This window comes from Palaemon carinicauda, chromosome 24, assembly GCF_036898095.1.
Source record: "Palaemon carinicauda isolate YSFRI2023 chromosome 24, ASM3689809v2, whole genome shotgun sequence".
Taxonomy (NCBI): domain Eukaryota; kingdom Metazoa; phylum Arthropoda; class Malacostraca; order Decapoda; family Palaemonidae; genus Palaemon; species Palaemon carinicauda.
This window is the reverse complement of record NC_090748.1, coordinates 77871928-77896927: the sequence shown is the minus strand read 5'-3', so window position 1 is coordinate 77896927 and position 25000 is coordinate 77871928. Positions and strand designations below refer to the sequence as shown.

The 25000-nt window shown below is 39.9% G+C and overlaps 2 protein-coding genes across 2 annotated transcripts in view; one reads left to right on the top strand and one right to left on the bottom strand.

Moving 5' to 3' along the window:
- Gcat (Glycine C-acetyltransferase) overlaps positions 1–25000 on the bottom strand; it is a 690239-nt gene that overhangs the window by 391717 nt on the left and 273522 nt on the right. The window lies entirely within an intron of this gene.
- LOC137617972 (serine proteinase stubble-like) overlaps positions 1–25000 on the top strand; it is a 105033-nt gene that overhangs the window by 70124 nt on the left and 9909 nt on the right. The window contains exons 3-5 of the mRNA XM_068347900.1: positions 9872–10064; positions 21266–21383; positions 22450–22594. Of these exons, the coding sequence (XP_068204001.1) occupies positions 9872–10064; positions 21266–21383; positions 22450–22594 (456 nt within the window). The remainder of the gene's footprint in view (positions 1–9871; positions 10065–21265; positions 21384–22449; positions 22595–25000) is intronic.

Below are 25000 nucleotides of genomic sequence, written 5' to 3'. Positions count from 1 at the left end.
GTGTATAGTGTCTATAACGCGTTTAGTTGCATTAGTACTTTACATAAAAAGAAACAAAGACACCTCATTTTGTCACAAATTTCCATAATACATAACACTCAACAAACCTACAGCCATATGTTCTCTTATACGCATTCCACACGTGCACTTCAGCGTGGGTCAGGCGACTATGGATATGGTAGAGCTCTATTATTCACAATTACAAAAAAAAAATTCTTTTGTACAGATACCTGTAGTATGAGTGTAGGCCATACTTTGAAATTCGCCAATAACTTGGTATTATCTTATTTATAATTGAGTTTGTCAGTTTTATATTTCTCTTTCTTTTTCGTTGATAATTAGCCTACCTGTATTCTTTTCCATTACAATGTGAGTGAAATCATTCAGTTTCTAAATACAGTTTTTATCTGCCAGGTTTAGGGAACTGGAGAAGGGAGATTATCACAGATAATTTGCTGAAGATTTGCCAGCGTGTTTTCATTTCCATTATCAGTCCATCTTTTCTTATCTTTCTACAACGATAAAAAATTTTCGATAAGGCAAATTAGTTGTTTTATCAATCATTTGATTATTCACTTTGTTGAAATGAGATAAAACTAAGTATACTTAAATATTTCTGCAAATTGTTTTGTGATGATTCTAAAATCAATAAACTATACTATACTAAACGAATTTGCACAATCCAATATCCTATAAACAAATGACCAAATTCTTACAGCATTCAAAGTTTTATGCAACATCAGACTGTTATACATTTTCTTAAGTCTGACAGTCACCAACATATGATGTCACGCAGTTGTGTGGTGTTTCGAGAAATTAAGAAATAGCTGATTACCGAGACTACCACTGCAATACAATAAAAACAAAGAGCTTGCGAATCTTGATTTACTGGCAAAACTAGCATGTCTAAGGGGAAACAAGCACGTATTATAGTTAGCGTTAGTCTCTTAGCATTGAGCTTTAACCCTAGAGGTGTTTGGCTTGTCCCAAATGCTGCTAGAAGTAGCAGAGTTGGTCTTGGGCACCAAATAACTTTCGATGTCACAAGGTAGTAATTTGAACGGCGTGTATAGGCTTTGGGTTACTGTGTTAAGTAGTTCAGTTGTTTACGTTTGCATTTGATAAAAGTGTAAAGATATTTTCAACGATAAGGGATAAAGAAATTTAGGAGTTAATGGAATTACACAAGGGGCAACTAGATCTTTGAAAATAGAAACCTAGAGAATTCTAGCTGGCAGAGCAGTGTATCATTTGGCTTACAGTAACCCAATTTTTACTCTAGGGTTTACTGTATCAACTTTATAAGCTGCAACAAAAATCCGTATTACTATTGCAGCTATAGCTCTGAACGAAATATTCCAGATGACTGGATTAGATCATAGGAAAAGTTAATCACTTTCATTTAGAGCATATCAGGATTAGATTTAAAATTAAAATCAATGGCTGTAAAACATATTACAAACTTAAAGTGATGTATTCTTTGCTATAATTAGTTACTTCCTGAAAACATGTGGCACTATCACTTACTCAGTGGCATTGAACACTATCAGGCTTTGTAACTAAACACAGAATGTACACATGGTGAGCTTCATAAGTTAAAATATAATTTCTTTCAGCTTTCTCCGTCTTTTCTCGATTTATTAAACATGCTGCTCTTTCAGTTATAGGTTTGAGTTTACTAAAAATGGGGAGTCTCCTAACACTTTCTTTTCTTGTAAAACCCGAGTTTGATTTTCTTTTGCAACCGTACTTTAATTTCTATTTTTTTTTACTATAATTTTCAGGCTTAATACCAAACACCTGGAAAAATCATTTACTCTTTTACAGTACTTTATATTTACATTGACCTAAAACAACTAATCAAGTATATTGCAGTTTTCTTATAACCCTAAAGATTTTCTATTGTTAAAATTTTTCATAGGGCACCCTTTTCTATTTTTTGACAATTTTCTATTTCCCCTTATTATTTCAAGTTATTACTATTATATATAAACATCGACCAATTTGTCATAGTTTTTTACTGTCTAATGCTGACAGAAATAAATAAATTCTTACTCTATTCTTAAATAAAAAAATCCTATAGACATATGAAGTCTGGCTCTGATCCTCTATTTGTAAAGCACAATTTTGTATCTACTTTTCTAACATGTTTTTCCGTTACAGTAAAACTATTCGTCAAGTGGTGCTTGGGCTTACCCTGGGTGTTTAAAGAACCGTTTTTACAATTTCTATTCTCGTTACCAGTTTAAAGGCTGAGTAAAATGCCCAAAACTAGCCTAGTGAATCTAGCAAAACCTCTATAACACCATTGGGTTTTAACTTTTTCTTCAAACTTCTACTATTGATCTTGAATTGTGTTATTGATTACCAGATTCTCTCATTTTTGTTTCTTTCAATATATTTCTTACTTTTTTCCATTTTTTTCCTCTCTATATTCCTACATTAGATATTACAACTTACTTCAGGCTGACTGACTACCATTCCAACTGACTCGATGTTTATGGAAATAAGGTTAACAACTTGTCTCTGTATAATGAGATGGAACAAATCATTCAACACCCAACACAAGTTCATCAGTATCATGACCATGAATACAAGTTTTTTTTTTTTTTTTTTTTTTTTTAACTTAAATTTCTTGACTCACCCTCACAAAATATCTGCCACTTTGGGCCCAGTGACCCCTATACCATTTCTCTTACTTGCACCGTCGTTTCTCGTCCAATATAATCACACAAAACATGCTATCGTACTTGAAGAGCTTTCTGCTGACTGAAATATGTCATTCTCCTTAAGAAATAAATCTGACATCAACCTCATTTTTTGGAAGAATGTATTCCAAATCTTTAGATTTATCCCTCCTTTCAACCCATTATTGGGGCACCCCAGCCGCTTAGCCAAACAAGTTAAGAGAGCAAACACAGTACACATCCCAAGTCTCTTTCTGCTGCTATTCATCCCTCTTTCATATTCGTTACTTTAAACATTGAAAGAAAGATTTTCCGCATTATGAAGAAATTTTACACCACAATCTTGTACCCTAGTATAAAAACTAGTCATTTGCAACTGAAGGCCTGAACCATCAAAAATACACACTGATGGATGACCTTAGATTTCCTTTTCTAAATAAAAAGCAATTCTATTTAGTTCTCAGTGCCTAGCATAATTTTTTCTTAGCTACTAGCATCCACTAATTCTGACATCTTCAAGTAGGGTTTCTATCTCCTTACAGATCTGCTAAGTACGCTTGTGGTCTTCTTGGAAACAGACATTGGTTCGTTTGTTATTACAAGCTCTTTTTGGTCCAAAACATACAATTTATTATAGTATTTACACAGAAATGTGTTACAGAGAGTAAATCAACTCCTTAGAATTCCCACTGATTTCACAAAGAAACGAACAAAATACTTGAAATCACATAATTATGCTAAACTCGAAGAACTGCTAAGATGTAACCTCCTTCTTGCTATAATCCTCTGAAGAGATAAATGTGCCTTATCACTGATGCTATAATGCTAGCTGCCATGTAATTCTCAAGGCTATTATTCATATCACATAAAATCTAGTATATTCTACACTTGTGCAGGAATAGAACATTACAAATAACTAAGTCTACAAGGAACTTTGAAGGACTATCACCTTATTCAATAGTAAACAGTAAAATAAAATATGCATGGTTCTACTTACCACAAAATAATTAGCATTTCCTTTTCAGATCTTATGAAACAAATGTATCACTCAATAATATACATCCTTACGAAAATAAGATATCCCAAATTTTTATAACACAGAAAAATTTCAGAAATCGATTTTAGAGATGTTGCTAATATTTTCAAAACTTTTTTCAGCAGGTAGAGTAAGACTTCTTCTGGATCACTAGTGGGACTTCTGCGAAGCAAGATTTATTTGGATCGTTAATCAAAGCACACCAGTGATGTGATACATCCCTATAAAAACGCTTAAGTCTTAACTGCAGGCATATACACTGGGAGGCTTGTATTATTGGCTTGTTGAATTTGTATATCTTTTTCCAAATATAACACTGATGCTTCATCAAAGTATTACTCGGAGCTCTTCAAGACCCTTTCATATGAATAGAGGTAGAAAGAAGGTAAGTAACAGCTCTGAGGTCTAAAGTAGGTAAGTATTCAATGCTACGGTTGAGGCACAGTGCATGCATGCATGATGGAAGGCTTACTGCCCTTACGATCAATGGTGATGGTGACTCGAGTTTCTGAATGCACTGCAGGCCCCATTATTTTCCCGATAAATTCAAAAGTATTGGTGTCTTCATTCCACAGAAAAACGATATTTGCTACTGGTTTTATTAAATAAAGAAATACACTTACTTCATACCGAAGTTTTCTATTCTAAAATTAAACGCGACTTTCGATTTATATCTGGCACTAATATCTTTCATGAATTTCGTGATTTTCAAATTTTATTAGAGACTCGTCATCGAATTTGATCCTCACTTCGACTTATTTTCATACTGTTGATTTGGATTCATTATCAACTGCTCAAATCTTTTTTGCTGTTCATAATCATATACAAAATACTCACAGGATGGTCAGTGTTCTTTTAAGTTAAAAAAAAAAAAAAAAAAAACATTTAAAAGTACCGAGGTTCACTGATTTTAGGCATTTATCATTGGAATAGTTGTTGGTAGATTGATGCACACTCGAACAGTAGCACGTAATTTATAGTGTAATTATAAAGGCGACTTATTAGTTTTAGGACAACTTATAGCCAGAAAAATTGGAAAATTGTGTAGACAGGTAGGGTTACACAGTGAAAATAATAATAATAAAAAGGTAGTACCATCTAGATTTAACTGATAATATGCAACGATAGAATATCAATGATTCAAATAATGTTTTGAATCCCTATGAAACAATAATGCCATGTCCAGCATATTTTGATAATGACTTTAGAGAATATGGTTGAAATCATTTAAGAAATCTTTTCTTCCGAGTATAGATATGCTTACGCCTGTACCTCCAACTGATGATCCACCAATACCTACAACTGTCGCTCCGCCAGTACCTACAACTGATGCTCCGCCAGTACCTCCAACTGACACTCCGCCAGTACCTACTACCATTCCACCAACAGTAACTCCTCCTGCAAATCCGACAACAACTGCTATACCACCAACAACTGTTATACCAACAACACCACCTCCCAACCCAACAACGACTGTCATGCCAACAACACCACCTCCCAACCCAACAACAATTGTCAACCCAACAACAACACCTCCTAACCCAACAACGACTGTCATGCCAACAACACCACCTCCCAACCCAACAACAACTGTCAAACCCACAACAACACCTCCCAACCCAACAACGACTGTCATGCCAACAACACCACCTCCCAACCCAACAACAACTGTCAAACCCACAACAACACCTCCCAACCCAACAACGACTGTTCGTGCCAACGACGACGACTGTCGTGCCAACGACGACGACTGTCGTGCCAACGACGACGACTGTCGTGCCAACGACGACGACTGTCGTGCCAACGACGACGACAGTCGTGCCAACGACGACGACTGTCGTGCCAACGACGACGACTGTCGTGCCAACGACGACGACTGGCGTGCCAACGACGACGACTGGCGTGCCAACGACGACGACTGGCGTGCCAACGACGACGACTGGCGTGCCAACGACGACGACTGTCGTGCCAACAACGACGACTGTCGTGCCAACAACAACATCTGCAGAGTCATCAACAACAACCACATCTTGTAGTGTTACGAGGGCATACTGCCGTAAGTAGCTATGGCTTATACTTTTTGCTTTGTTAATCTCCAACTACCAAGGATAACAAGTTTACAATCCTTCTTGGTTGATCAACTAAATTGTACTTATGTTTTGATTCTTGAATATATTGAATTCAAATATGCTAATTTGTAAGACAGAAGAGTGGAAGCAGTATATGAAAATTTGAGAATGCTAGCGGATGTATTCACTTTGAATATAGAAATGATAGTGAAATGGTTGAAAATGGAAAGGTGCCAGATGCTCGTGTGATTTTAAGTGACATGCCTCCGTATAGTCGCTGCAAATATTTTGAGTGAAATAAGCCCCACCCTTTAATGATGTCATAGCCAATCACGTTGTCTCACATGTTAGCAATGGTCACAATACATCCCCTGACAAATTTCAAACTATATTAACTAATAATTACTTGAAGGGCATGTGTTGTGACTGCTGTCAACATGGAAGACAACATGATTGGCTATGACGTCATCAAGGGGTGGAGCTAATTTCACCCAAAATTTCTGCAGCAACAATAGTGATTGAGCAGTATGTGTAAAAGGTTAGTCTAGATTGAGAAAACTTCCCATAGAATGCAACACTCCTGAAATACAGACTATTCATCAAAGGAAAATACTAAATCTTATGGTTTGGAATATTAATGATATCATTGTGCAGATGAAAATAAATGCATGATTGCTGATTTGTTCAAGGAGAGAAAACTCTTTGAAGTGGCACTTAGTGAGGCGAAAGTGAACAAATCAAAATAACAAAAAATAATGGTATGTAGGGTAGTTGAAATGTGAAGGGGTAGAATATTTCTCTATTTTTCAGACAAACCTAAAATACATTGTTTCATTAGAACTTTTATAAAAGTTTTTATTTCCAATTCATCAATGATTGACTTTTGCATGAAATTAAGTATGTACGTTCAATTTCATTTATTGCTTGCCAAACACCATATGAATGAAACATATAATGTCATATAGGAGTGGAAACTTCTTCACAGTTAGGGTTAGCGATTGGGAACCTGTTAAGTCTCTGATGACAGGAAATAAGAGTCCCTGGTGTATTATTTCAAGGAATGTAATGTCAAGACTGACTGTGACAGGAATAACACTTTTGATAGTATGAGCATATGTTTCAGGAATAGAAAACTGAAAGAGAATCTTATGTTGAGTTCTGAATCTGTATCCTGTCTGGATTCTTTTGGAGAATATGAAAGGAAAACTGGGCTATGAAAATTGGGTGTATGGATAGGTGACAGAGAAGGAAATGCTGTTGTTAGTAGGAATGAGTTCCTGGAATAAGGGAAAAGGGACAAAATCTAGTAGAAATCTGTCTGCCAGGAGACTTGTTATTTGAAATAAATTACTTCAAATGAAAAACAGTAATATATATATATATATATATATATATATATATATATATATATATATATATATATATATATATATATATGTATGTATGTATCCTGCCACACAGGGGAATCGTCAGACGTGTGACTATATGGTGTCTCCCCAGCCCTCGAGTAGGGGAGAGATGAGTAGTCATACCCTAGTGAGGGGGGTACCCCGAGAGGTACACTCAAAAACCGCAATCTCCAACAAATTGCTGAAACTGTCGTGTTGTAGTTAGAAGTGGGGTGGATGGGAAGCATCGAATCTGTGTGGGAGTGTGTGCGTGTGCTGGCATATCTATTCACCCCCATTTTTGACAGCCCCAGGACAATAGTGCAATAAAAGAATAGAGATATAAATGGCCAGTAACAAAAACAAAAAGATGATGAAAAATATTTTTAATTAAAGTAAAACGCTATTCTACGGGAGAGTATTTGCATAGAGAATGTTAATGAGTAAGGAATCTCAGAATGAAAGATGCTAATGAAGAAAGGCTGTCAAATGCATATGTACATCACGGGTCGATAGAGTGAGTACTGTATTGTGAAAACTTTCTTTTTAATGTAGCGGCAGAGCAGAGTGATAAAATATTTGAAAGAAATTAGTCTAAGACTGAGAATATTTGTGGAAGTGACAGATGATCATGTAAAAAAGATAGGTCAGATACCAGAAGGTGACGTCATTACAAGCAAGACATTGCAGTACAGTGGTAAAAGTTTGATGCCTGTTCTGGTGTATAAAGCTAAAAGCGATAAAGACAACTGTAAACATTATAGTAGTCTGGTATTACTTAATACACCAGGGGAGGTGTGATAGGATTTTCCCCGAGAAAGTAAGACAGGTAACAATGACTGATAAGGGCGATGCTAAATGGGTTTAGACTAATGTCTAAAGATTTGAAAAGTTTCCAAGTAAGAGGAAATCCTGCAAGCATATTACATTGGCCAAAAAAACACTTATCACACAATGGATAAAGTGACAATGAGGAGACCGAGTTATGCATGAGTGATATAGATATGTTTATGATAGAAATGAAGAATGTGATAGAGTACAAGGGTAGGTTCATTTATGGATGAGATGCAAAAGGGTAAGGAAGAGATGAAAGCAGGAGCAAAGTTTGTGATATAAAAGAAATATGTTATAAATGTTATAGATAAGATGCAGATTATTCTGTGCTAATACGGGGACTGTGGCAGAAGTGGGTGACGTAAGTTGGTAGTATTTACAGGGGGAACTGGTTGAGGAAAAACTTGTTCAGGAGAAAAGCAATGAAGGCAAGTGAAAACCAGAGAGATGTTATGGCAAGATGAGAGATGAAAAGAGTCACATATTAGAGAAATAAGAAAGGTAGCAGGGTGTGTGAAAAAGATTGGTATGAGAATAGATAATGTTTGCTGAAAGTAAAATAAAAATACATGAAGGTATTCTTGAATCAACTTTTTTTATGGGAGTGATGGGATATTGAATATATAACAAAGAAAAGAATTGAAACTGGTGAGAGGAAATACTTGCATAGTATATGTGATGGTTAAAGAACTGATAGGGGAAAATATTAAGGTACATTAAAGAGGCATAAGGGCTAGAGTGATGGAAAGATTGCACCAGAGTAGAGCATTTTGATATTGTATGATCAAGTAGATTAAAAGTGAAATAACGCTAGAAAAGGATGCAGAGAAGAAAGAAGAAAAATATTTTGGAAGAACGACCCAAGAAACCAGGAATAAATGGCGCAGTTTATACAGGAGATTCGACCTACTCATGGCGAGCTTTCTGTAGGTTATTAAACGAAGAAGCTTCTTACATTGTGAATGTGTTTTGCTGCACAGGGGGTTCATCCTCTCTCCAGTTAAAGGATGACAGTGTCAGCCATTGTTTTCTTGTTTAATATTTTTTTTTATAGGAGAAAGATCTATTTCTCTTGAAGCATTACTATTGGCATTCAAAAGACCTCCATGAGCAATGCCACATGATAAATTTCCATGTTTAAATATAACACTTCTGAAACAAAGCGCCTACCAACGAGTGTTCATATTGAACGGACATATTTAAAGTATTTGTAAGGATAATAATATAGGTATAGGCACTATTCGATGAAAAGGGAAAGAGCAACCTATTTCCATGAAATAAACTGACTTTGCCTTTGTATCATATAATAATAATTTTAAACAATGTAAAAAAAAATTCAAACCGTCAAAGCAAAAGAAACAGCAAATTCGATGTTATTTTCATGATAAATGTTGACAAAATGTTAATGCCGCTTCAAGTGTGGGCTAAAAAATTCAAGGCATTAAATGACATTTCTATTTTATGTTCTACATTCTTTGGATAACATCGTCTGTCATAATTCACACACACACGCCTATATATATATATATATATATATATATATATATATATATATATATATGTTTAATATAAATATATATAAATATAAATATGTACATATATTCATATTAAATATATATATATATATATATATATATATATATATATATATATATAATATATATATATATATATATATATATAATATAATATACATATATATATATATATATATATATATATATATATATATATATATATTATAAATAAATATATATATATATAATATATATATATATATATATATATATATATATATATATATATATATATATATATATGTATATATATAATATATTTATCTATCTTCAACATTAGCTGACTGCGGCGTTGCACAGGTTACCGCAGATGGAATAAGAATCGTCAACGGTACAGCAGCTGCCGCAAACGAATATCCTTACCAAGTCATCGTTAATCCAACCATAGCTGGAAGTGCTTATCAATGTGGAGGCTCCATCATCAAGAAAAGGTGGATCCTCACCGCTGCTCATTGCTTTTTCGATTCAGATAAGTAAGTAGTGCTCTAGAACCTCCCTGTCTGTTCTGATGACAACACCTTGTTATGGAACCTTCCTGTCTGTTCTGGTGCCAACCCCTTTCTCTATAACCTCACTGTCTGTTCTGATGCCAACCCCTTGCTCTATAACCTCCCTGTCTGTTCTGATGCCAACCCCTTGCTCTAGAACTTCCCTGTCAGTACTGATGCCAACCCCTTGCTCTAAAACTTCCCTGCCTGTCTGATACCAACCACTTGCCCTTGAATCTCACTGTTTGTTCTGATGACAACCTCTTACACTAGAACCTCACTGTCTGTTCTGATGCTAACCCCTTGCTCTAGAACTTCCCTGTCAGTACTGATGCCAACCACTAGATCTCCAATCTTCCTGTCTGTTCTCGTGCCAACCCCTTGCTCTATAACCTCACTGTCTGTTCTGATGCCAACTCCTTGCTATATAATCTCCCTGTCTGTTCTGATGCCAACCCCTTGCTCTAGAACTTCCCTGCCTGTTCTGATACCAACCACTTGCTCTTGAATCTCACTGTTTGTTCTGATGACAACCTCTTACACAAGAACCTCACTGTCTGTTCTGATGCTAACCCCTTGCTCTAGAACTTCCCTGTCAGTACTGATGCCAACCACTAGATCTCCAATCTTCCTGTCTGTTCTCGTGCCAACACAAAGCTCTATAACCTCACTGTCTGTTCTGATGCCAACCCCTTGCTATATAATCTCCCTGTCTGTTCTGATGCCAACCCCTTGCTCTAGAACTTCCCTGCCTGTTCTGATACCAACCACTTGCTCTTGAATCTCACTGTTTGTTCTGATGACAACCCCTTACACTACAACCTCACTGTCTGTTCTGATGCTAACCCCTTGCTCTAGAACTTCCCTGTCAGTTCTGATGCCAACCACTTGCTCTTCAATCTCACTGTCTGTACTGGTGCCAACCCCTTGCTCTATAACCTCACTGTCTGCTCTGATGCCAACCCCTTGCTATATAACCTCCCTGTCTGTTCTGATGCTACCCCTTGCTCTATAACCTCCCTGTCTGTTCTGATGCCAACCCCTTGCTCTAGAACTTCCCTGTCAGTACTGATGCCAACCACTTGCTCTGGAACATCCCTGTCTGTTCTGATGCCAAACCCTTGCTCTATAACCTCACTGTCTGTTCTGATGCCAACCCCTTGCTATATAACCTCCCTGTCTGTTCTGATGCCAACCCCTTTCTCTAAAACTTCCCTGCCGGTTCTGATGCCAACCACTTGCTCTTCAATCTCCCTGATTGTTCTGATGACAACCCCTTACACTAGAACCTCCATGTCTGTTCTGATGCCAACCACTTGCTTTAGAACTTCCCTGTCAGTTCTGATGCCAGCCCCTTTCTCTAGAATTTCCCTATCAGTTCTGATGCCAGCCACTTGCTCTAGAGCTTCATTCTCAGTTCTGATGCCAACCACTTGCTCTTGAACCTCCCTGTTTGTTCTGATGACAACCCCTTACACTAGAGCCTCACTGTCCGTTCTGATGCCAAGCCTTTACGCAAGAACTTCCCTGTCAGTTCTGATTCCAGCACCTTGCTCTAGAACTTCCCTCTCAGTTCTGATGCCAACCACTTGCTCTTGAACCTCCCCATTTGTTCTGATTACAAACCTTTACACTAGTACCTCACTGTCTGTCTTGATGCCAACCCCTTGCTCTAGGACTTCCCTGACAGTTCTGATGCCAGCCCTTTGCTCTAAAACTTCACTGTCAGTTCTGATGCCAACCCCTTGCCATTGAACCTCCCTGTTATTTTTTCTGATGACAACCCCTTACACTAGAACTTCACTGTCAGTTCTGATGACAACCCCTTGTTCTGGAACCTCCCTGTCTGTTCAGGTGCCAACCCCTTGCTCTAGAACTTCCCTGTCAGTTCTGATGCCAACCCCTTGCTCCAGGACTTCCCTGTTTGTTCTGATGACAACCCCTTACACTAGAACCTCCCTGTCTGTTCTGATGCCAACCCCTTACTCTAGAACTTCCCTGTCAGTTCTGATTTCAGCCCCTTGCTCTAAAACTTTCCTCTCAGTTCTGATGCCAACCACTTGCTCTTGAACCTACCTGTTTGTTCTGATGACAAACCTTTACACAAGAACCTCACTGTCTGTATTGATGCCAACCCCATGCTGTAGGACGTCCCTGTCAGTTCTGATGCCAGCCCTTTGCTCTAGAACTTCCCTGTCAGTTCTGATGCCAAACCCTTGCTCTTGAATCTCCCTGTTTTTTTTTGTTGACAACTACTTACACTAGAACTTCACTGTCTGTTCTGATGACAACCCCTTGCTCTGGAACTTCCCTGTCTGTTCAGGTGCCAACCCTTGCTCAAGAACTTCCCTGTCAGTTCTGGTGCCAACCCCTTGCTCCTGGACCTCCCTGTTTGTTCTGATGACAACCCCTTACACTAGAACCTCCCTAACTGTTCTGACGCCAACCCCTTGCTCTAGAACCTCCCTGTCAGTTCTAATGACAACCCCTTGCTATTGAACCTCCCTGTCTGTTCTGATGACAACCCCTTACACTAGAATTTCCCTGTCTGTTCAGGTGCCAACCCCATGCTCTAGAACTTCCCAGTCAGTTCTGATGATAACCGCTTGCTCTTGAACCTCCCTGTTTGTTCTGATGATAACCCCTTACACTAGAATCTCCCTGTCTGTTCAGGTGCCAACCCCTTGCTCTAGAACTTCCCAGTCAGTTCTGATGCCAACCCCTTGCTCTTGAACCTCCCTGTCTGTTCTGATGACAACCCCTTACACTAGAACCTCCCTGTCTGTTCTGATTCCCACCCCTTGCTCTTGAATCTCCCTTTCTTTTCTGATACCAATCCTTTGTTCTAGATTTTCCCTGTCTGTTCTGATGCCAACCGCTTGCTCTAGAACTTCCCTGTCAGTTAGTTCTGATACCAAACCCTTGCTCTTGAACCTCCCTGTCTGTTCTGATGCCATCTCCTTGCTACAAAACCTCCCTGGCTTTTCTTATGGCAACCCCTTGCTGTAGAACCTCCTTGTCTGTCCTGATAGCATTTACTTGCTTCAGAACTTGCCTGGCTTTTTCAATGCAAACCCCTTGTCTGTTCTGGTGTCATCTCCATGCTCTAGCACCACCTTGTTTGTTTTGATGCCATCTCCTGGCTCTAGAAACTCCATGTCTGTTCTTATAGCAACCCCTTGCTATAGAACCTCCTTGTCTTTTCTGATGCTATCTCCTTACTTTAGAATCTCCCCATCTTTTCTGATGAGAACCCCTTGTATTTTCTGATGTCATCTCCTTGCTCCAGAACCTCCTTGTTTGGTATGATGCCATCTCCTTGCTTGAGAACCTCCCTGTCTGTTCTGATGCGAACCCCTTGTCTGTTCTGATGTCATCTCCATGCTCCAGAACCTCCCTGTCTGTTCTGATGCCATCTCCTTGCTCTAAACCTTCCTGTCTGTTCTTATGGCAACCACTTGCTGTAGAACCTCCTTGTCTATTATGATAGCATCTCCTTGCTTTAGAACTTCCCTGGCTTTTCTGATGCGAACCCATGTTTGTTCTGATGCCATCTCCTGGCTCTAGAAACTCCCTGTCTGTTCTTATGGTAGGCCCTTCGTCTCAAACCTCCTTCTTTGTTCTGATGACATCTTCTTAATCTAGAACTTCCTTATCTGTTCTGATGCAAACCCCTTGTCTGTCCTGATGTCATCTCCAGGCTCTAGAATCTCCCTGTCTGCTCTGATGTCATCTCCTTGCTCAAAAACCTCCCTATCTGTTCTCATGGCAACCCCTTGCTGTAGAACCTATTTGTCTGTTCCGATAGCATCTCCTTGCTTTAGAACTCCCATGGCTTTTCTGATGCGAACCCCTTGTCTGTTGTGATGTCATCTCCTTGCTCTAAAACCTCCTTGTTAGTTCTGATGCCATCTCCTGGCTCTAAAAACATACTGTTTGCTCTGATGACAACCCCTTACACTAAAACATCACTGTCTGTTCTGATGCCAACCCCTTACTCTAGAACTTCGCGGTCAGTTCTGATGCCAATCACTTACTCTTGAATATCCCTGCTTGTTCTCATGACAACCCCTTACACTAGAACCTCACTGTCTGTTCTGATGACAACCCTTTGCTCTGTAACCTCCCTGTCTGTTCTGGTGCCAACCCCTTGCTCTATAACCTAGCAGTCTGTTCTGATGTCAAACCCTTGCTCTATAACCTCCCTGTCTGTTTTGATGCCAACCCCTTGCTCTAGAACTTCCCTGTCAGTTCTGATGGCAACCACTTGCTCTTGAATCTCCCTGTTTGTTCTGATGAACACCCTTATACTAGAACCTCACTGTCTGTTCTAATGACAACCCCTTGCTCTGGAACCTTCCCGTCTGTTCTGGTGCAAACCCCTTGCACTAAAACTTCCCTGTCAGTTCTGATGCCAACCCCTTACACAAGAACCTCACATTCTATTCTGATGCCAACACCTTGATGTATAACATCCCTGTCTGTTCTGATGGTAACCCCTTGCTCTAGAACTTCCCTGTCAGTTCTGATGCCAACGGTCACTCTAGAACCTCCCTGTCTGTTCTGATGCCAACACCTTGCTCTATAACCACCCTGACTGTTCTGATAAGAACCTCTTGCTCTGGAACCTCCCTGTCGGTTCTGGTGCCAACCACTTGCTGTATAACCTCCCTGTCTATTCTGATGCCAACACCTTGCTCTATAACCAAGCTGTCTGTTCTGATGCCAACCCCTTGCTCTATAACCTCCCTGCCTATTCTGATGCCAACCCCTTATTCTAAAACTTCCTCGTCAATTCTGCTGCCAACCACTTCCTCTTGAATCTCCCTGTATTTTCTGATGACAACCCCTCACACTAGAACCTCGCTGTCTTTTCTGATGACAACCCCTTGCTCTGGAACCTCCCTGTCTGTTCTGATGCCAACCTCTTGCTCTAGAACTTCTCTGTCAGTTCTGATGCCATCCATTTGCTCTTGAATCTCCCTGTTTGTTCTGATGATAACCCCTCACACTAGAACCTCGCTGTCTTTTCTGATGACAACCCCTTGTTCTGGAACCTCCCTGTCTGTTCTGATGCCAACCCTTGCTCTAGAACTTCTCTGTCAGTTCTGATGCCAACCATTTGCTCTTGAATCTCCCTGTTTGTTCTGATGACAACCCCTCACACTAGAACCTCGCTGTCTTTTCTGATGACAACCCCTTGCTCCTAAACCCCCTTGTCTGTTCTGATGCCAAACCCTTGATCTTGAACCTCACTGTTTGTTTTCATGCAACCCCTTACACTAGAACCTCCCTGTCTGTTTTGATGCCAACCCCTTGCTCTAGAGCTTCCCTGTCAGTTCTGATGCCAACCACTAGCTCTTGAACCTCCCTCTTTGTTCTGATGACAACCCCTTACACTAGAACCTCACTCTGTCCTGATGGCAACCCCTTGATCTAGAACTTCCCTGTCATTCTAATGCCAGGCCCTTGCTCTAAAACTTCCATGTCAGTTCTGATGCCAACCCTCTTCCTCTTGAACCTCAGTGTTTTTTTTTTCTGATTACAACCCCTTATACTAGAACCTCCCTGTCTGTTCAGGTGCCAATCCCTTGTTCTAGAACTTCCCTGTCATTCTGATGACAACACCTTGCTCTTGAACCTCCCTGTTTGTTGTGATGACAAACCCCTTACACTAGAACCTCCCTGTCTGTACTGATGCCAACCCCTTGCTCTAGAAATTCCCGGTCAGTTCTGATGCCAACACCTTGCTCTAGAACTTCCCTGCCAGATCTGATGTCAACTCCCTTGCTCTTGAACCTCCCTGTTTGTTCTGTTGACAAACCCTTACACTAGAACCTCACTGTCTGTTTTGATGCCAACCCCTTGCTCTAGAACTTCCCTGTCAGTTCTGATGCCAACACCTTGCTCCTGAACCTCCCTGTTTGTACTGATGACAAACCCTTACACTAAAACCTCACTGTCTGTACTGATGCCAACCCCTTGCTCTAGAAATTCCCGGTCAGTTCTGATGCCAACAACTTGCTCTAGAACTTCCCTGCCAGATCTGATGTCAACCTCTTGCTCTTGAACCTCCCTGTTTGTTCTGATGACAACCCCTTACACTAGAACCTCACTGTCTGTTTTGATGCCAACCTCTAGCTCTAAAACTTCCCTGTCTGTTCAGATACCAACCTCTAGCTCTAAAACTTCCCTGTCAGTTCTGATGCCAATCCCTGGTCCCATAACCTCTCTGCTTGTTCTGATGAAAACCCCTTACACAAGAACCTAGCTGTTCTGATGCCAACCCCTTGCTCTATAACCTCCCAACCCCTGGCTCTAGAACTTCCCTGTTTGTTCTGATGTCAACCCCTTGCTCTTGAACCTCCCTGTTTTTTCTGATGACAACCCCTTGTTCATGAATCTCCATTTCTGATACCAATCCCTTGCCCAAGATTTTCCCTGTCTGTTCTAATGCCAACTCCTTGCTAAAGAACTTCCCTGTCAGTTCTGATGCCAACCCTTTGCTCTTGAGCCTCACAGTCTGTTCTAATGCCAACCCTTGCTTTGGACCTCCCTGTCTGTTCTGATGCCAACCTTGCCTAGCTCTGATCAACTTCCCTGTTTGTTCTGATGACAACCAATTGCTCTTGAATCTCCCTTCTGATACCAATCCCTTGCCCTAGATCTTCCCTGTCTGTTCTAATGCCAACTCCTTGCTGTATAACTTCCCTGTCAGTTCTGATGACAACCCCTTACACTAAAACCTCAATATCTGTTCTGATGCCAACCCCTTGCTCTTGACCCTCCCTGTCTGTTCTGATGACAACCCCTTACACTAGAACCTCCCTGTCTGTTCTGATTCCCACCCCTTGCTCTTGGATCTCCCTTTCTTTTCTGATACCAATCTCTTGTTCTAGATTTTCCCTGTCTGTTCTGATGCCAACCCCTTGCTCTGGAACTTCTATGTTAGTCAGTTCTGATACCAAACCCTTGCTCTTGAACCTCCCTGTCTGTTCTGATGCCATCTCCTTGCTTTAAAACCTCCCTGTCTATTTTTATGGCAACCCCTTGCTGTAGACCCTCCTTGTCTGTTCTGGTAGCATCTACTTGCTTTAGAACTTCCCTGGCTTTTCTAATGCAAACTCCTTGTCTGTTCTGATGTCATCCCCTTGCTCTAGAACCTCCTTGCTTGTTCTGATGCCATCTCCTGGCTCTACAAACTCCCTGTCTGTTCTTAGGGCAGCCCCTTGCTCTAGAAAATCCTTGTCTTTTCTGATGCAATCTCCTTGCTCTAGAACCTCCCTGTCTATTTTGATGCGAACCCCTTGTCTGTTCTGACGTCATCTCCTTGCTCCAGAACTTCCTTGATTGTTCTGATGCCATATCCTGGCTCTAGAACTTCCCAGTCAGTTCTGATGCCAACCCTTTGCTCTTGAGCCTCACTGTCTGTTCTAATGCCAACCCCTTGCTTTTGGACCTCCCTGTCTGTTCTGATGCCAACCCTAGCTCTTCAACCTCCCTGTTTGTTCTGATGACATCCCCTTGCTCTTGAATCTCCCTTTCTGATACCAATCCCTTGCCCTAGATCCTCCCTGTCTGTTCTAATGCCAACTCTTTGCTGTATAACTTCCCTGTCAGTTCTGATGACAACCCCTTACACTAAAACCTCAATGTCTGTTCTGATGCCAACTCCTTGCTCTTGACCCTCCCTGTCTGTTCTGGTGACAACCCCTTACACTAGTACCTCCCTGTCTGTTCTGATTCCCACCCCTTGCTCTTGAATCTCCCTTTCTTTTCTGATACCAATCCCTTGTTCTAGATTTTCCTAGTCTGTTCTGATGCCAACCCCTTGCTCTAGAACTTCCCTGTCAGTCAGTTCTGATACCAAACCCATGCTCTTGAACCTCCCTGTCTGTTCTTATGCCATCTCCTTGCTCTAAAACCTCCCTGTCTGTTCTTATGGCAACCCCTTACTGTAGAACCTCCTTGTCTGTTCTGGTAGCATATACTTGCTTTAAAACTTTCCTGGCTTTTCTAATGCAAACTCCTTGTCTGTTCTGATGTCATCCCCTTCCTCTAAAACCTCCTTGTTTGTTCTGATGCCATCTCCTGGCTCTACAAACTCCCTGTCTGTTCTTAGGGCATCCCTTTGCTCTAGAAAATCCTTGTCTTTTCTGATGCAATCTACTTGCTCTAGAACCTCCCTGTCTGGTTTGATGCGAACCCCTTGTCTGTTTGATGTCATCTCCTTGCTCTAGAACCTCTTTGTTTGTTCTGATGCCATCTCCAGGCTCTAGAAACACCCTGTCTGTTCTTATGGCAACCCCTTGCTCTAGAACCTCCTCATCTTTTTTTATGCAATCTCCTTGCTTTAGAACCTCCCTGTCTTTTCTGATAAGAACCCCTTGTATTTTCTGATGTCATCTCCTTGCCCTAGAACATCCTTGTATGTTCTGATGACAATCCATTGCTCTTGAATCTCCCTTTCTGATACCCGTCCCTTGCCCTAGATCTTCCCTGTCTGTTCTAATCCAACTCCTTGCTCAAGAAATTCCCTGTCAGTTCTGATGCCAACCTTTTGCTCTTGAACCTCACTGTCTGTTCTGATGCCAACCCCTTGCTTTTGGACCTCCCTGTCTGTTCTTATGCCAACCCCTTGCTCTAGAACTTCCCTGTTTGTTCTGATGACAATCCCTTGCTCTTGAACCTCCCTCTTTGTTCTAATGACAACCAATTGCTCTTGAATCTCCTTTTCTGATACCAATCCCTTGCCCTAGATCCTCCCTTTCTGTTCTAATGCCAACTCCTTGCAGTAGAATTTCCTTATCAGTTCTGATGACAAACTCTTACACTAAAACCTCAACGTCTGTTCTGATGCCAACCCCTTGGTCTTGAACCTCCTGTCTGTTCTGATGACAACCCCTTACACTAGAACCTCCCTGTCTGTTCCGATTCCCACCCCTTGCTCTTGAATCTCCCCTTCTTTTCTGATACCAATCCCTTGTTCTAGATTTTTCCTGTCTGTTCTGATGCCAACCCCTTGCTCTAGAACTTCCCTGTCAGTCAGTTCTGATACAAAACCCTTGCTCTTGAACCTCCCTGTCCGTTCTGATGCCATCTCCATGCTCTAAAACCTCTCTTGTCTGTTTTTATGGCAACCCCTTGCTGTAGAACCTCCTTGTCTGTTCTGGTAGCATCTACTTGCTTTAGAACTTCCCTGACTTTTCTAATGCCAACTCCTTGTCTGTTCTGATGTCATCCCCTGGCTCTAGAACCTCCTTGTTTGTTCTGATGCCATCTCCTGGCTCTACAAAACCCTTGTCTGTTCTTATGGCCGCCCCTTGCTCTAGAAAATTCTTGTCTTTTCTGATGCCATCTTGCTCTAGAACCTCCCTGTCGGTTTTGATGCGAACCCCTTGTCTGTTCTGATGTCATCTCCTTGCTCTAGAACCTCCTTGTTTGTTCTGATGCCATCTCCTGGCTCTGGAAAACTCCTGTCTGTTCTTATGGCAACCCCTTGCTCCAGAACCTCCTTGTTTGTTTTGATGCCATCTCCTTTGCTTGAAAACCTCCCTGTCTGTTCTGATGCGAACCCCTTGTCTGTTCTGATGTCATCTCCTTGCCCTAGAACCTCCCTGTCTTTTCTGATGCCATCCCCTTGCTCTAAAATATCCCTGTCTGTTCTAATGGCAACCCCTTGCTGTAGAACCTCCTTGTCTGTTCTGATGTCATTTCCTTGCTCTAAAACCTCCTTGTCTGTTCTGATGCCAACCCCTTGCTCTAGAACTTCCCTGTCAGTCAGTTCTGATACCAAACCCTTGCTCTTGAACCTCCCTGTCTGCTCTGATTCCATTTCCTTGTTCTAAAACCTCCCAGTCTGCTCTTATAGCAACCCCTTGCTGCAGAACCTCCTTTTCTTTTCTGATGGCATCTCCTCTCTTTAGAACTACCCTGGCTTTTCTAATGTGAACCCCTTGTTTGCTTTGATGTCATACCCTTGCTCTAGAACCTCCTTGTTTGTTCTGATGCCATCTCCTGGTTCTAGAAACTCCCTGTCTTTTTGTATGGCAACCCCTTGTTCTAGAACCTCTTTGTCTTTTCCGATGCAATCTCCTTGCTTTAGAACCTCCCTGTCTATTCTGATGAGAACCCCTTGTATTTTCTGATGTCATCTCCTTGCTCCAGAACCTCCTTCCTTGTTCTGATGCCATCTCCTTGCTCTAGAACCTCCCTGTCTGTTCTGATGCGAACCCCTTGTCTTTTCTGAAGTCATCTCCTTGCTCTAGAACCTCTCTGTCTGTTCTGATGCTATCTACTTTCTCTAAAACCTCCCAAAACCTCCCTGTCTGTTCTTATGGCAACCCCTTGCTGTAGAACCTACTTGTCAGTTCCGATAGCATCTCCTAGCTTTAGAACTTCCCTGGCTTTTCTGATGTGAATCCCTTGTCTGTTCAGACGTCAGCTCCTTGCTCTAGAACTTCCTTATCTGTTCTAGAACCTTCCAGTCTGTTCCGTTGTCAATCCCTTGCACTGGAACTTTCCTGTCTGTTTTGATCTATCCATATAGATGCGCAAAGTTATCATTAATCATAGCCGAGTACAAACTTGAGAACAAGATGCAATGCGGAAGATAGGTTGATCTCGATTCTAAGTAAAAAAAATCCTGCATTCGAAAGGAATAATTTTGAGAGAATCGTAATCAAATTTTATATCTCCTTGTGGTTGAGTGGGTAAGTCAATGGAACCTCAGTTTCTTGGGAACGGCTTCGATTCCCTAGCTGACCAGATTCTACTATCATTATGAAGTTGATTCTGTCTGGGGTCCGGTGCTAGAGAGAATCCAGATATTAGGAGGTGTATAATATATGGTTCATATGAATTATATAATTATATATATATATATATATATATATATTATATATATATATATATTATATATATATATATATATATATATATATATATATATATATATATATATATATATATATATATATATATATATATATATATATATATATATATATATATATATATATATATATATATATATATATATATATATATACATATATATATATATATATATATATATATATATATATATATATATATATATATATATATATATATATATATATATATATTCTTTAGGCAATAATTTTGGACAGCTATAACATTAATAAAAACTGCCCCGGTTTTAGGAATCAAGCGGCTCAGACTGCAATCCAGGTTGGATACGGCAGCAGCAACCGGAATGAGGTCACCTTCGTCACCGCCACTCGATACATCCTTCACGAAAATTACAACCCAGATTTAAATGTAAGTATTAGAAGACCCATTTCTGGGATCAGGTTTCATTTCCGTCAACACATTATCAAATTGTTCTTTCATTTATTTGTTATCTAATCTGAAAATATTACACTTTGTGCACTTTCATTTTTCACTATAACCCATTGTGCTTGTCTTTCAAAAGATCTTAGCAGAAGTCCGTAAGATGTTGATGTAGGAAATTATATATGGAAAATAGTCTTAGATGTCTTTTAGTACATCCAGTCTCTCTGCAAATATATTGCAAACTCGACCAATTTTGGGCATTTTTACCAGATAATTGTTAGTACTGTTCCTATTTCAAGCTAACAGGAAGAAGAAAGTTTCTCGATATTTATTTTCTTCATCATAATTACACACACAATATATATATATATATATATATATATATATATATATATATATATATATATATATATATATATATATATATGTATGTATGTATGTATATACAGTATATGTATGTATATATATGTATGTATGTATATATACATACATATAACAAGGCACTTCCCCCAATTTTGGGGGGTAGCCGACATCAACAAATGAAACAAAACAAAACGAGGACCTCTACTCTCTACGTTCCTCCCAGCCTGACAAAGGACTCAACCGAGTAGCTGGTAGTGCTAGGGTGACACAGCCCACCCTCTCCCGTTACCCACCACAGATGAAGCTTCATAATGCTGAATCCCTTACTGCTGCTACCTCCGCGGTCATCTAAGGCACCGGAGGAAGCAGCAGGGCCTACCGGAACTGCGTCAAAATCGTTTGCCATTCATTCCTATTTCTAGCACGCTCTCTTGCCTCTCGCACATCAATCCTCCTATCACCCAGAGCTTTCTTCACTCCATCCATCCATATATATATATATATATATATATATATATATATATATATATATATATATATATATATATATATATATATATATTAATTATGAAATACATTGCACGACAAATTCCGAAATATAACAAAACATTGAACATATCATCAATAAGCACATTATCTTGGACACAAGGCATTTATTACTGGCTTCAAAATCCTCTTTCTTTTGTAGGATTTCGACATCGCGCTCATCGAGCTTCCAAATGACTTGAACTACGAATCAGATGCCACCATTCAGCCCATCTGCCTGGCCGAAGCATCTGACATCGTTGATGGAGGCAAAGCGGTTGCAACCGGATGGGGAGCACTGCAATTCCGTGAGTATTAATTCTGTCCTGTTACGCTCAGCGGCATTGTCAGACATATAACTGCTCGGTCTCTCCCGTTCCTCGGGTAGGGGCCAGAAGGAGTAATCACACCTTGGTAAAAGAGGTATCCCGAGAGGCGCACTTGGAAACCAGAGTCTCTCATTAATTGCCGAGCAAGTGGGTTGTAAATTAGTTAGGAAAGGTGTTGGCGGCGGTGGGAAGGGTTTTTCCACTAGCGGCCTCATAGTTTCTATAAGCTGGGTGAGTGGGGGCTTACTGGTGCTCTAAAGTAGACACTGATTATCACCAACATCATCAACATTTCCTTTTGAGGCAAAGGACCTCGGGTTAGATTTCGCCAGTCATCTCTATCTTTAACTTTTAAATCAATGCTTCTCCATTCAACATCTCCAATTTCACACTTTATGGTCCTCAGCCATGTAGGCCTGGGTCTTCAACTCTTCTAGAGCATTGTGGAACCCTGTTGAAAGTTTGGTGAACTAATCACTATTAGGGAGTGCAAAGAGCATGCCCAAACCATGAATCTTACTCAACCTAGCCAAGGTCTGATTTGATTTTTTTTAACCTCTCTTAAAACTCAAATTCTAAGGATCCTGTATTAGAGATTATAGCGCCTAGATATTTACATGATTACACCTCATTATTCCTTTCTCCTATCAGAGATATTTAATGTTTCATTGCATATTCTGTTCTCCTTAACTCTGTTTTTCTTCTATTTACCATGAGCTTAACCTCATGTAATATTTCATGCATTCTGGTAAGTAAGCTTTGCAAGTCCTGTGGTGTTCTCCTAATAAGGACAGTGTCATCACCAAACTCTAGGTCCACAAATTTCCTTTTACCAATCTATTATAATCCTTCTCAGCCATCCCCAACTATTCTATGCATTACAAAATCCACGAGGAGGATAAATGACATACAGTAGGAGACAACACATTCCCTTTTAGTACTCCACTGTTCACTGGATATTCATTTGATAGGACTCCATTTACATTGACTTTGCACTTGCTAACTTCATAAAAACACTTAATCAAATTTACATATGTAAGATGAATTTGATTATAACGCAGGACTCTCCACAAAATTGGCCGGTGCACAAATGCCATCAAAAGTAGATTTCTATATTCTGCACACCTGTACCACATGTCTTAAAAAAAAATTTGGTTAGTACAACTACCTTTTCGAAATCCTGCTTATTCGTCTCTAAGCTTTGCATCAATCTTTCTCTCTAGTCTCTTTAGAATGAGCATACTATATATTTTAATGACAACTGACGCAAGTGTGATGCCTCTAATCATTGCATCAGTCAGATCTCCATTATTTGGCCATTTTCACCAAGACTCCCAGCTTCTATTCATCAGGTTTGTCTCTTCATGCCATATTCTACAAAATAATCTTGTAAATACTCTGGGAGTACTTCATTCTCGTCCAAAAGGATCTCAGCAGTTATTCCATCATATCCAAGGGATTTTCATCTTGTGTGTTTTAATGACAGCTTTGACTTCAAATACACTGAATTCATTCATGGGCACATCAAGGTCTTCCTCAGCTTAAGGATATCTTGGTCTTAAGTGATACACGATGTAAGGTAATAGGTAAAGAAATCTTAGACCAAGGCAATATATATATCTACTCAAGAAGAACAGATGAAGTTGGAAGAAAAGGGGTAGGAATGATACTGACACCAAGAGCAGTAAGGGCATTAATGAAAGGAGAAGCTATAAATAGTAGATTGTTACTTGAAAAGTTTAGAATAAAAACCATGCAATACGAGTATTATAGCTTACTATATGATTCCCCTGAAGAAAGGAAAGATGAATACTAAAATGATTGCAGTGTAAAAGACGAGATCCCAGAGAGATATGAAAATTGTGATGGGAGACCTCAATGCTAAAGTTGGAAGGAATAATCAGGGTATAGAGAATGTGATGGGTATTGAGGGTCTTGGTGATGCTGAAAATGAAAATGGAACATATTTCATAAGTCTTTGTTCAACAAACAATTTTGTCATTGGAGGCACTCTTTTCCAGCACAAGGACATCCACAAATATACATGGACTCACCTTGTGGAAACTACAAAAATAGAATAGATCGCATAGCCATTAATAAAGAGAGGACGACGACACTGAAAAAATGTAAGAATCAACAGAGGTGAAGATATTGGTACTGATCCCCAGCTCCTCATTGCCACACTGAAACCTGAAAAAACCCAACCGAAATGTAGATAGAATATCTAGGATTGATATAACTAAGCTTCTAGAAGAAGAGCACAGAGAAACATTTGTAACTGAATGTAGGAATCGATTTGCAGTATTGAAGACATTTAAGAGACGAAGAGCAGACAATTAACGAAGAATGGTGAGATATTAAGAAAATGTACCAGTCAGTTGTTAG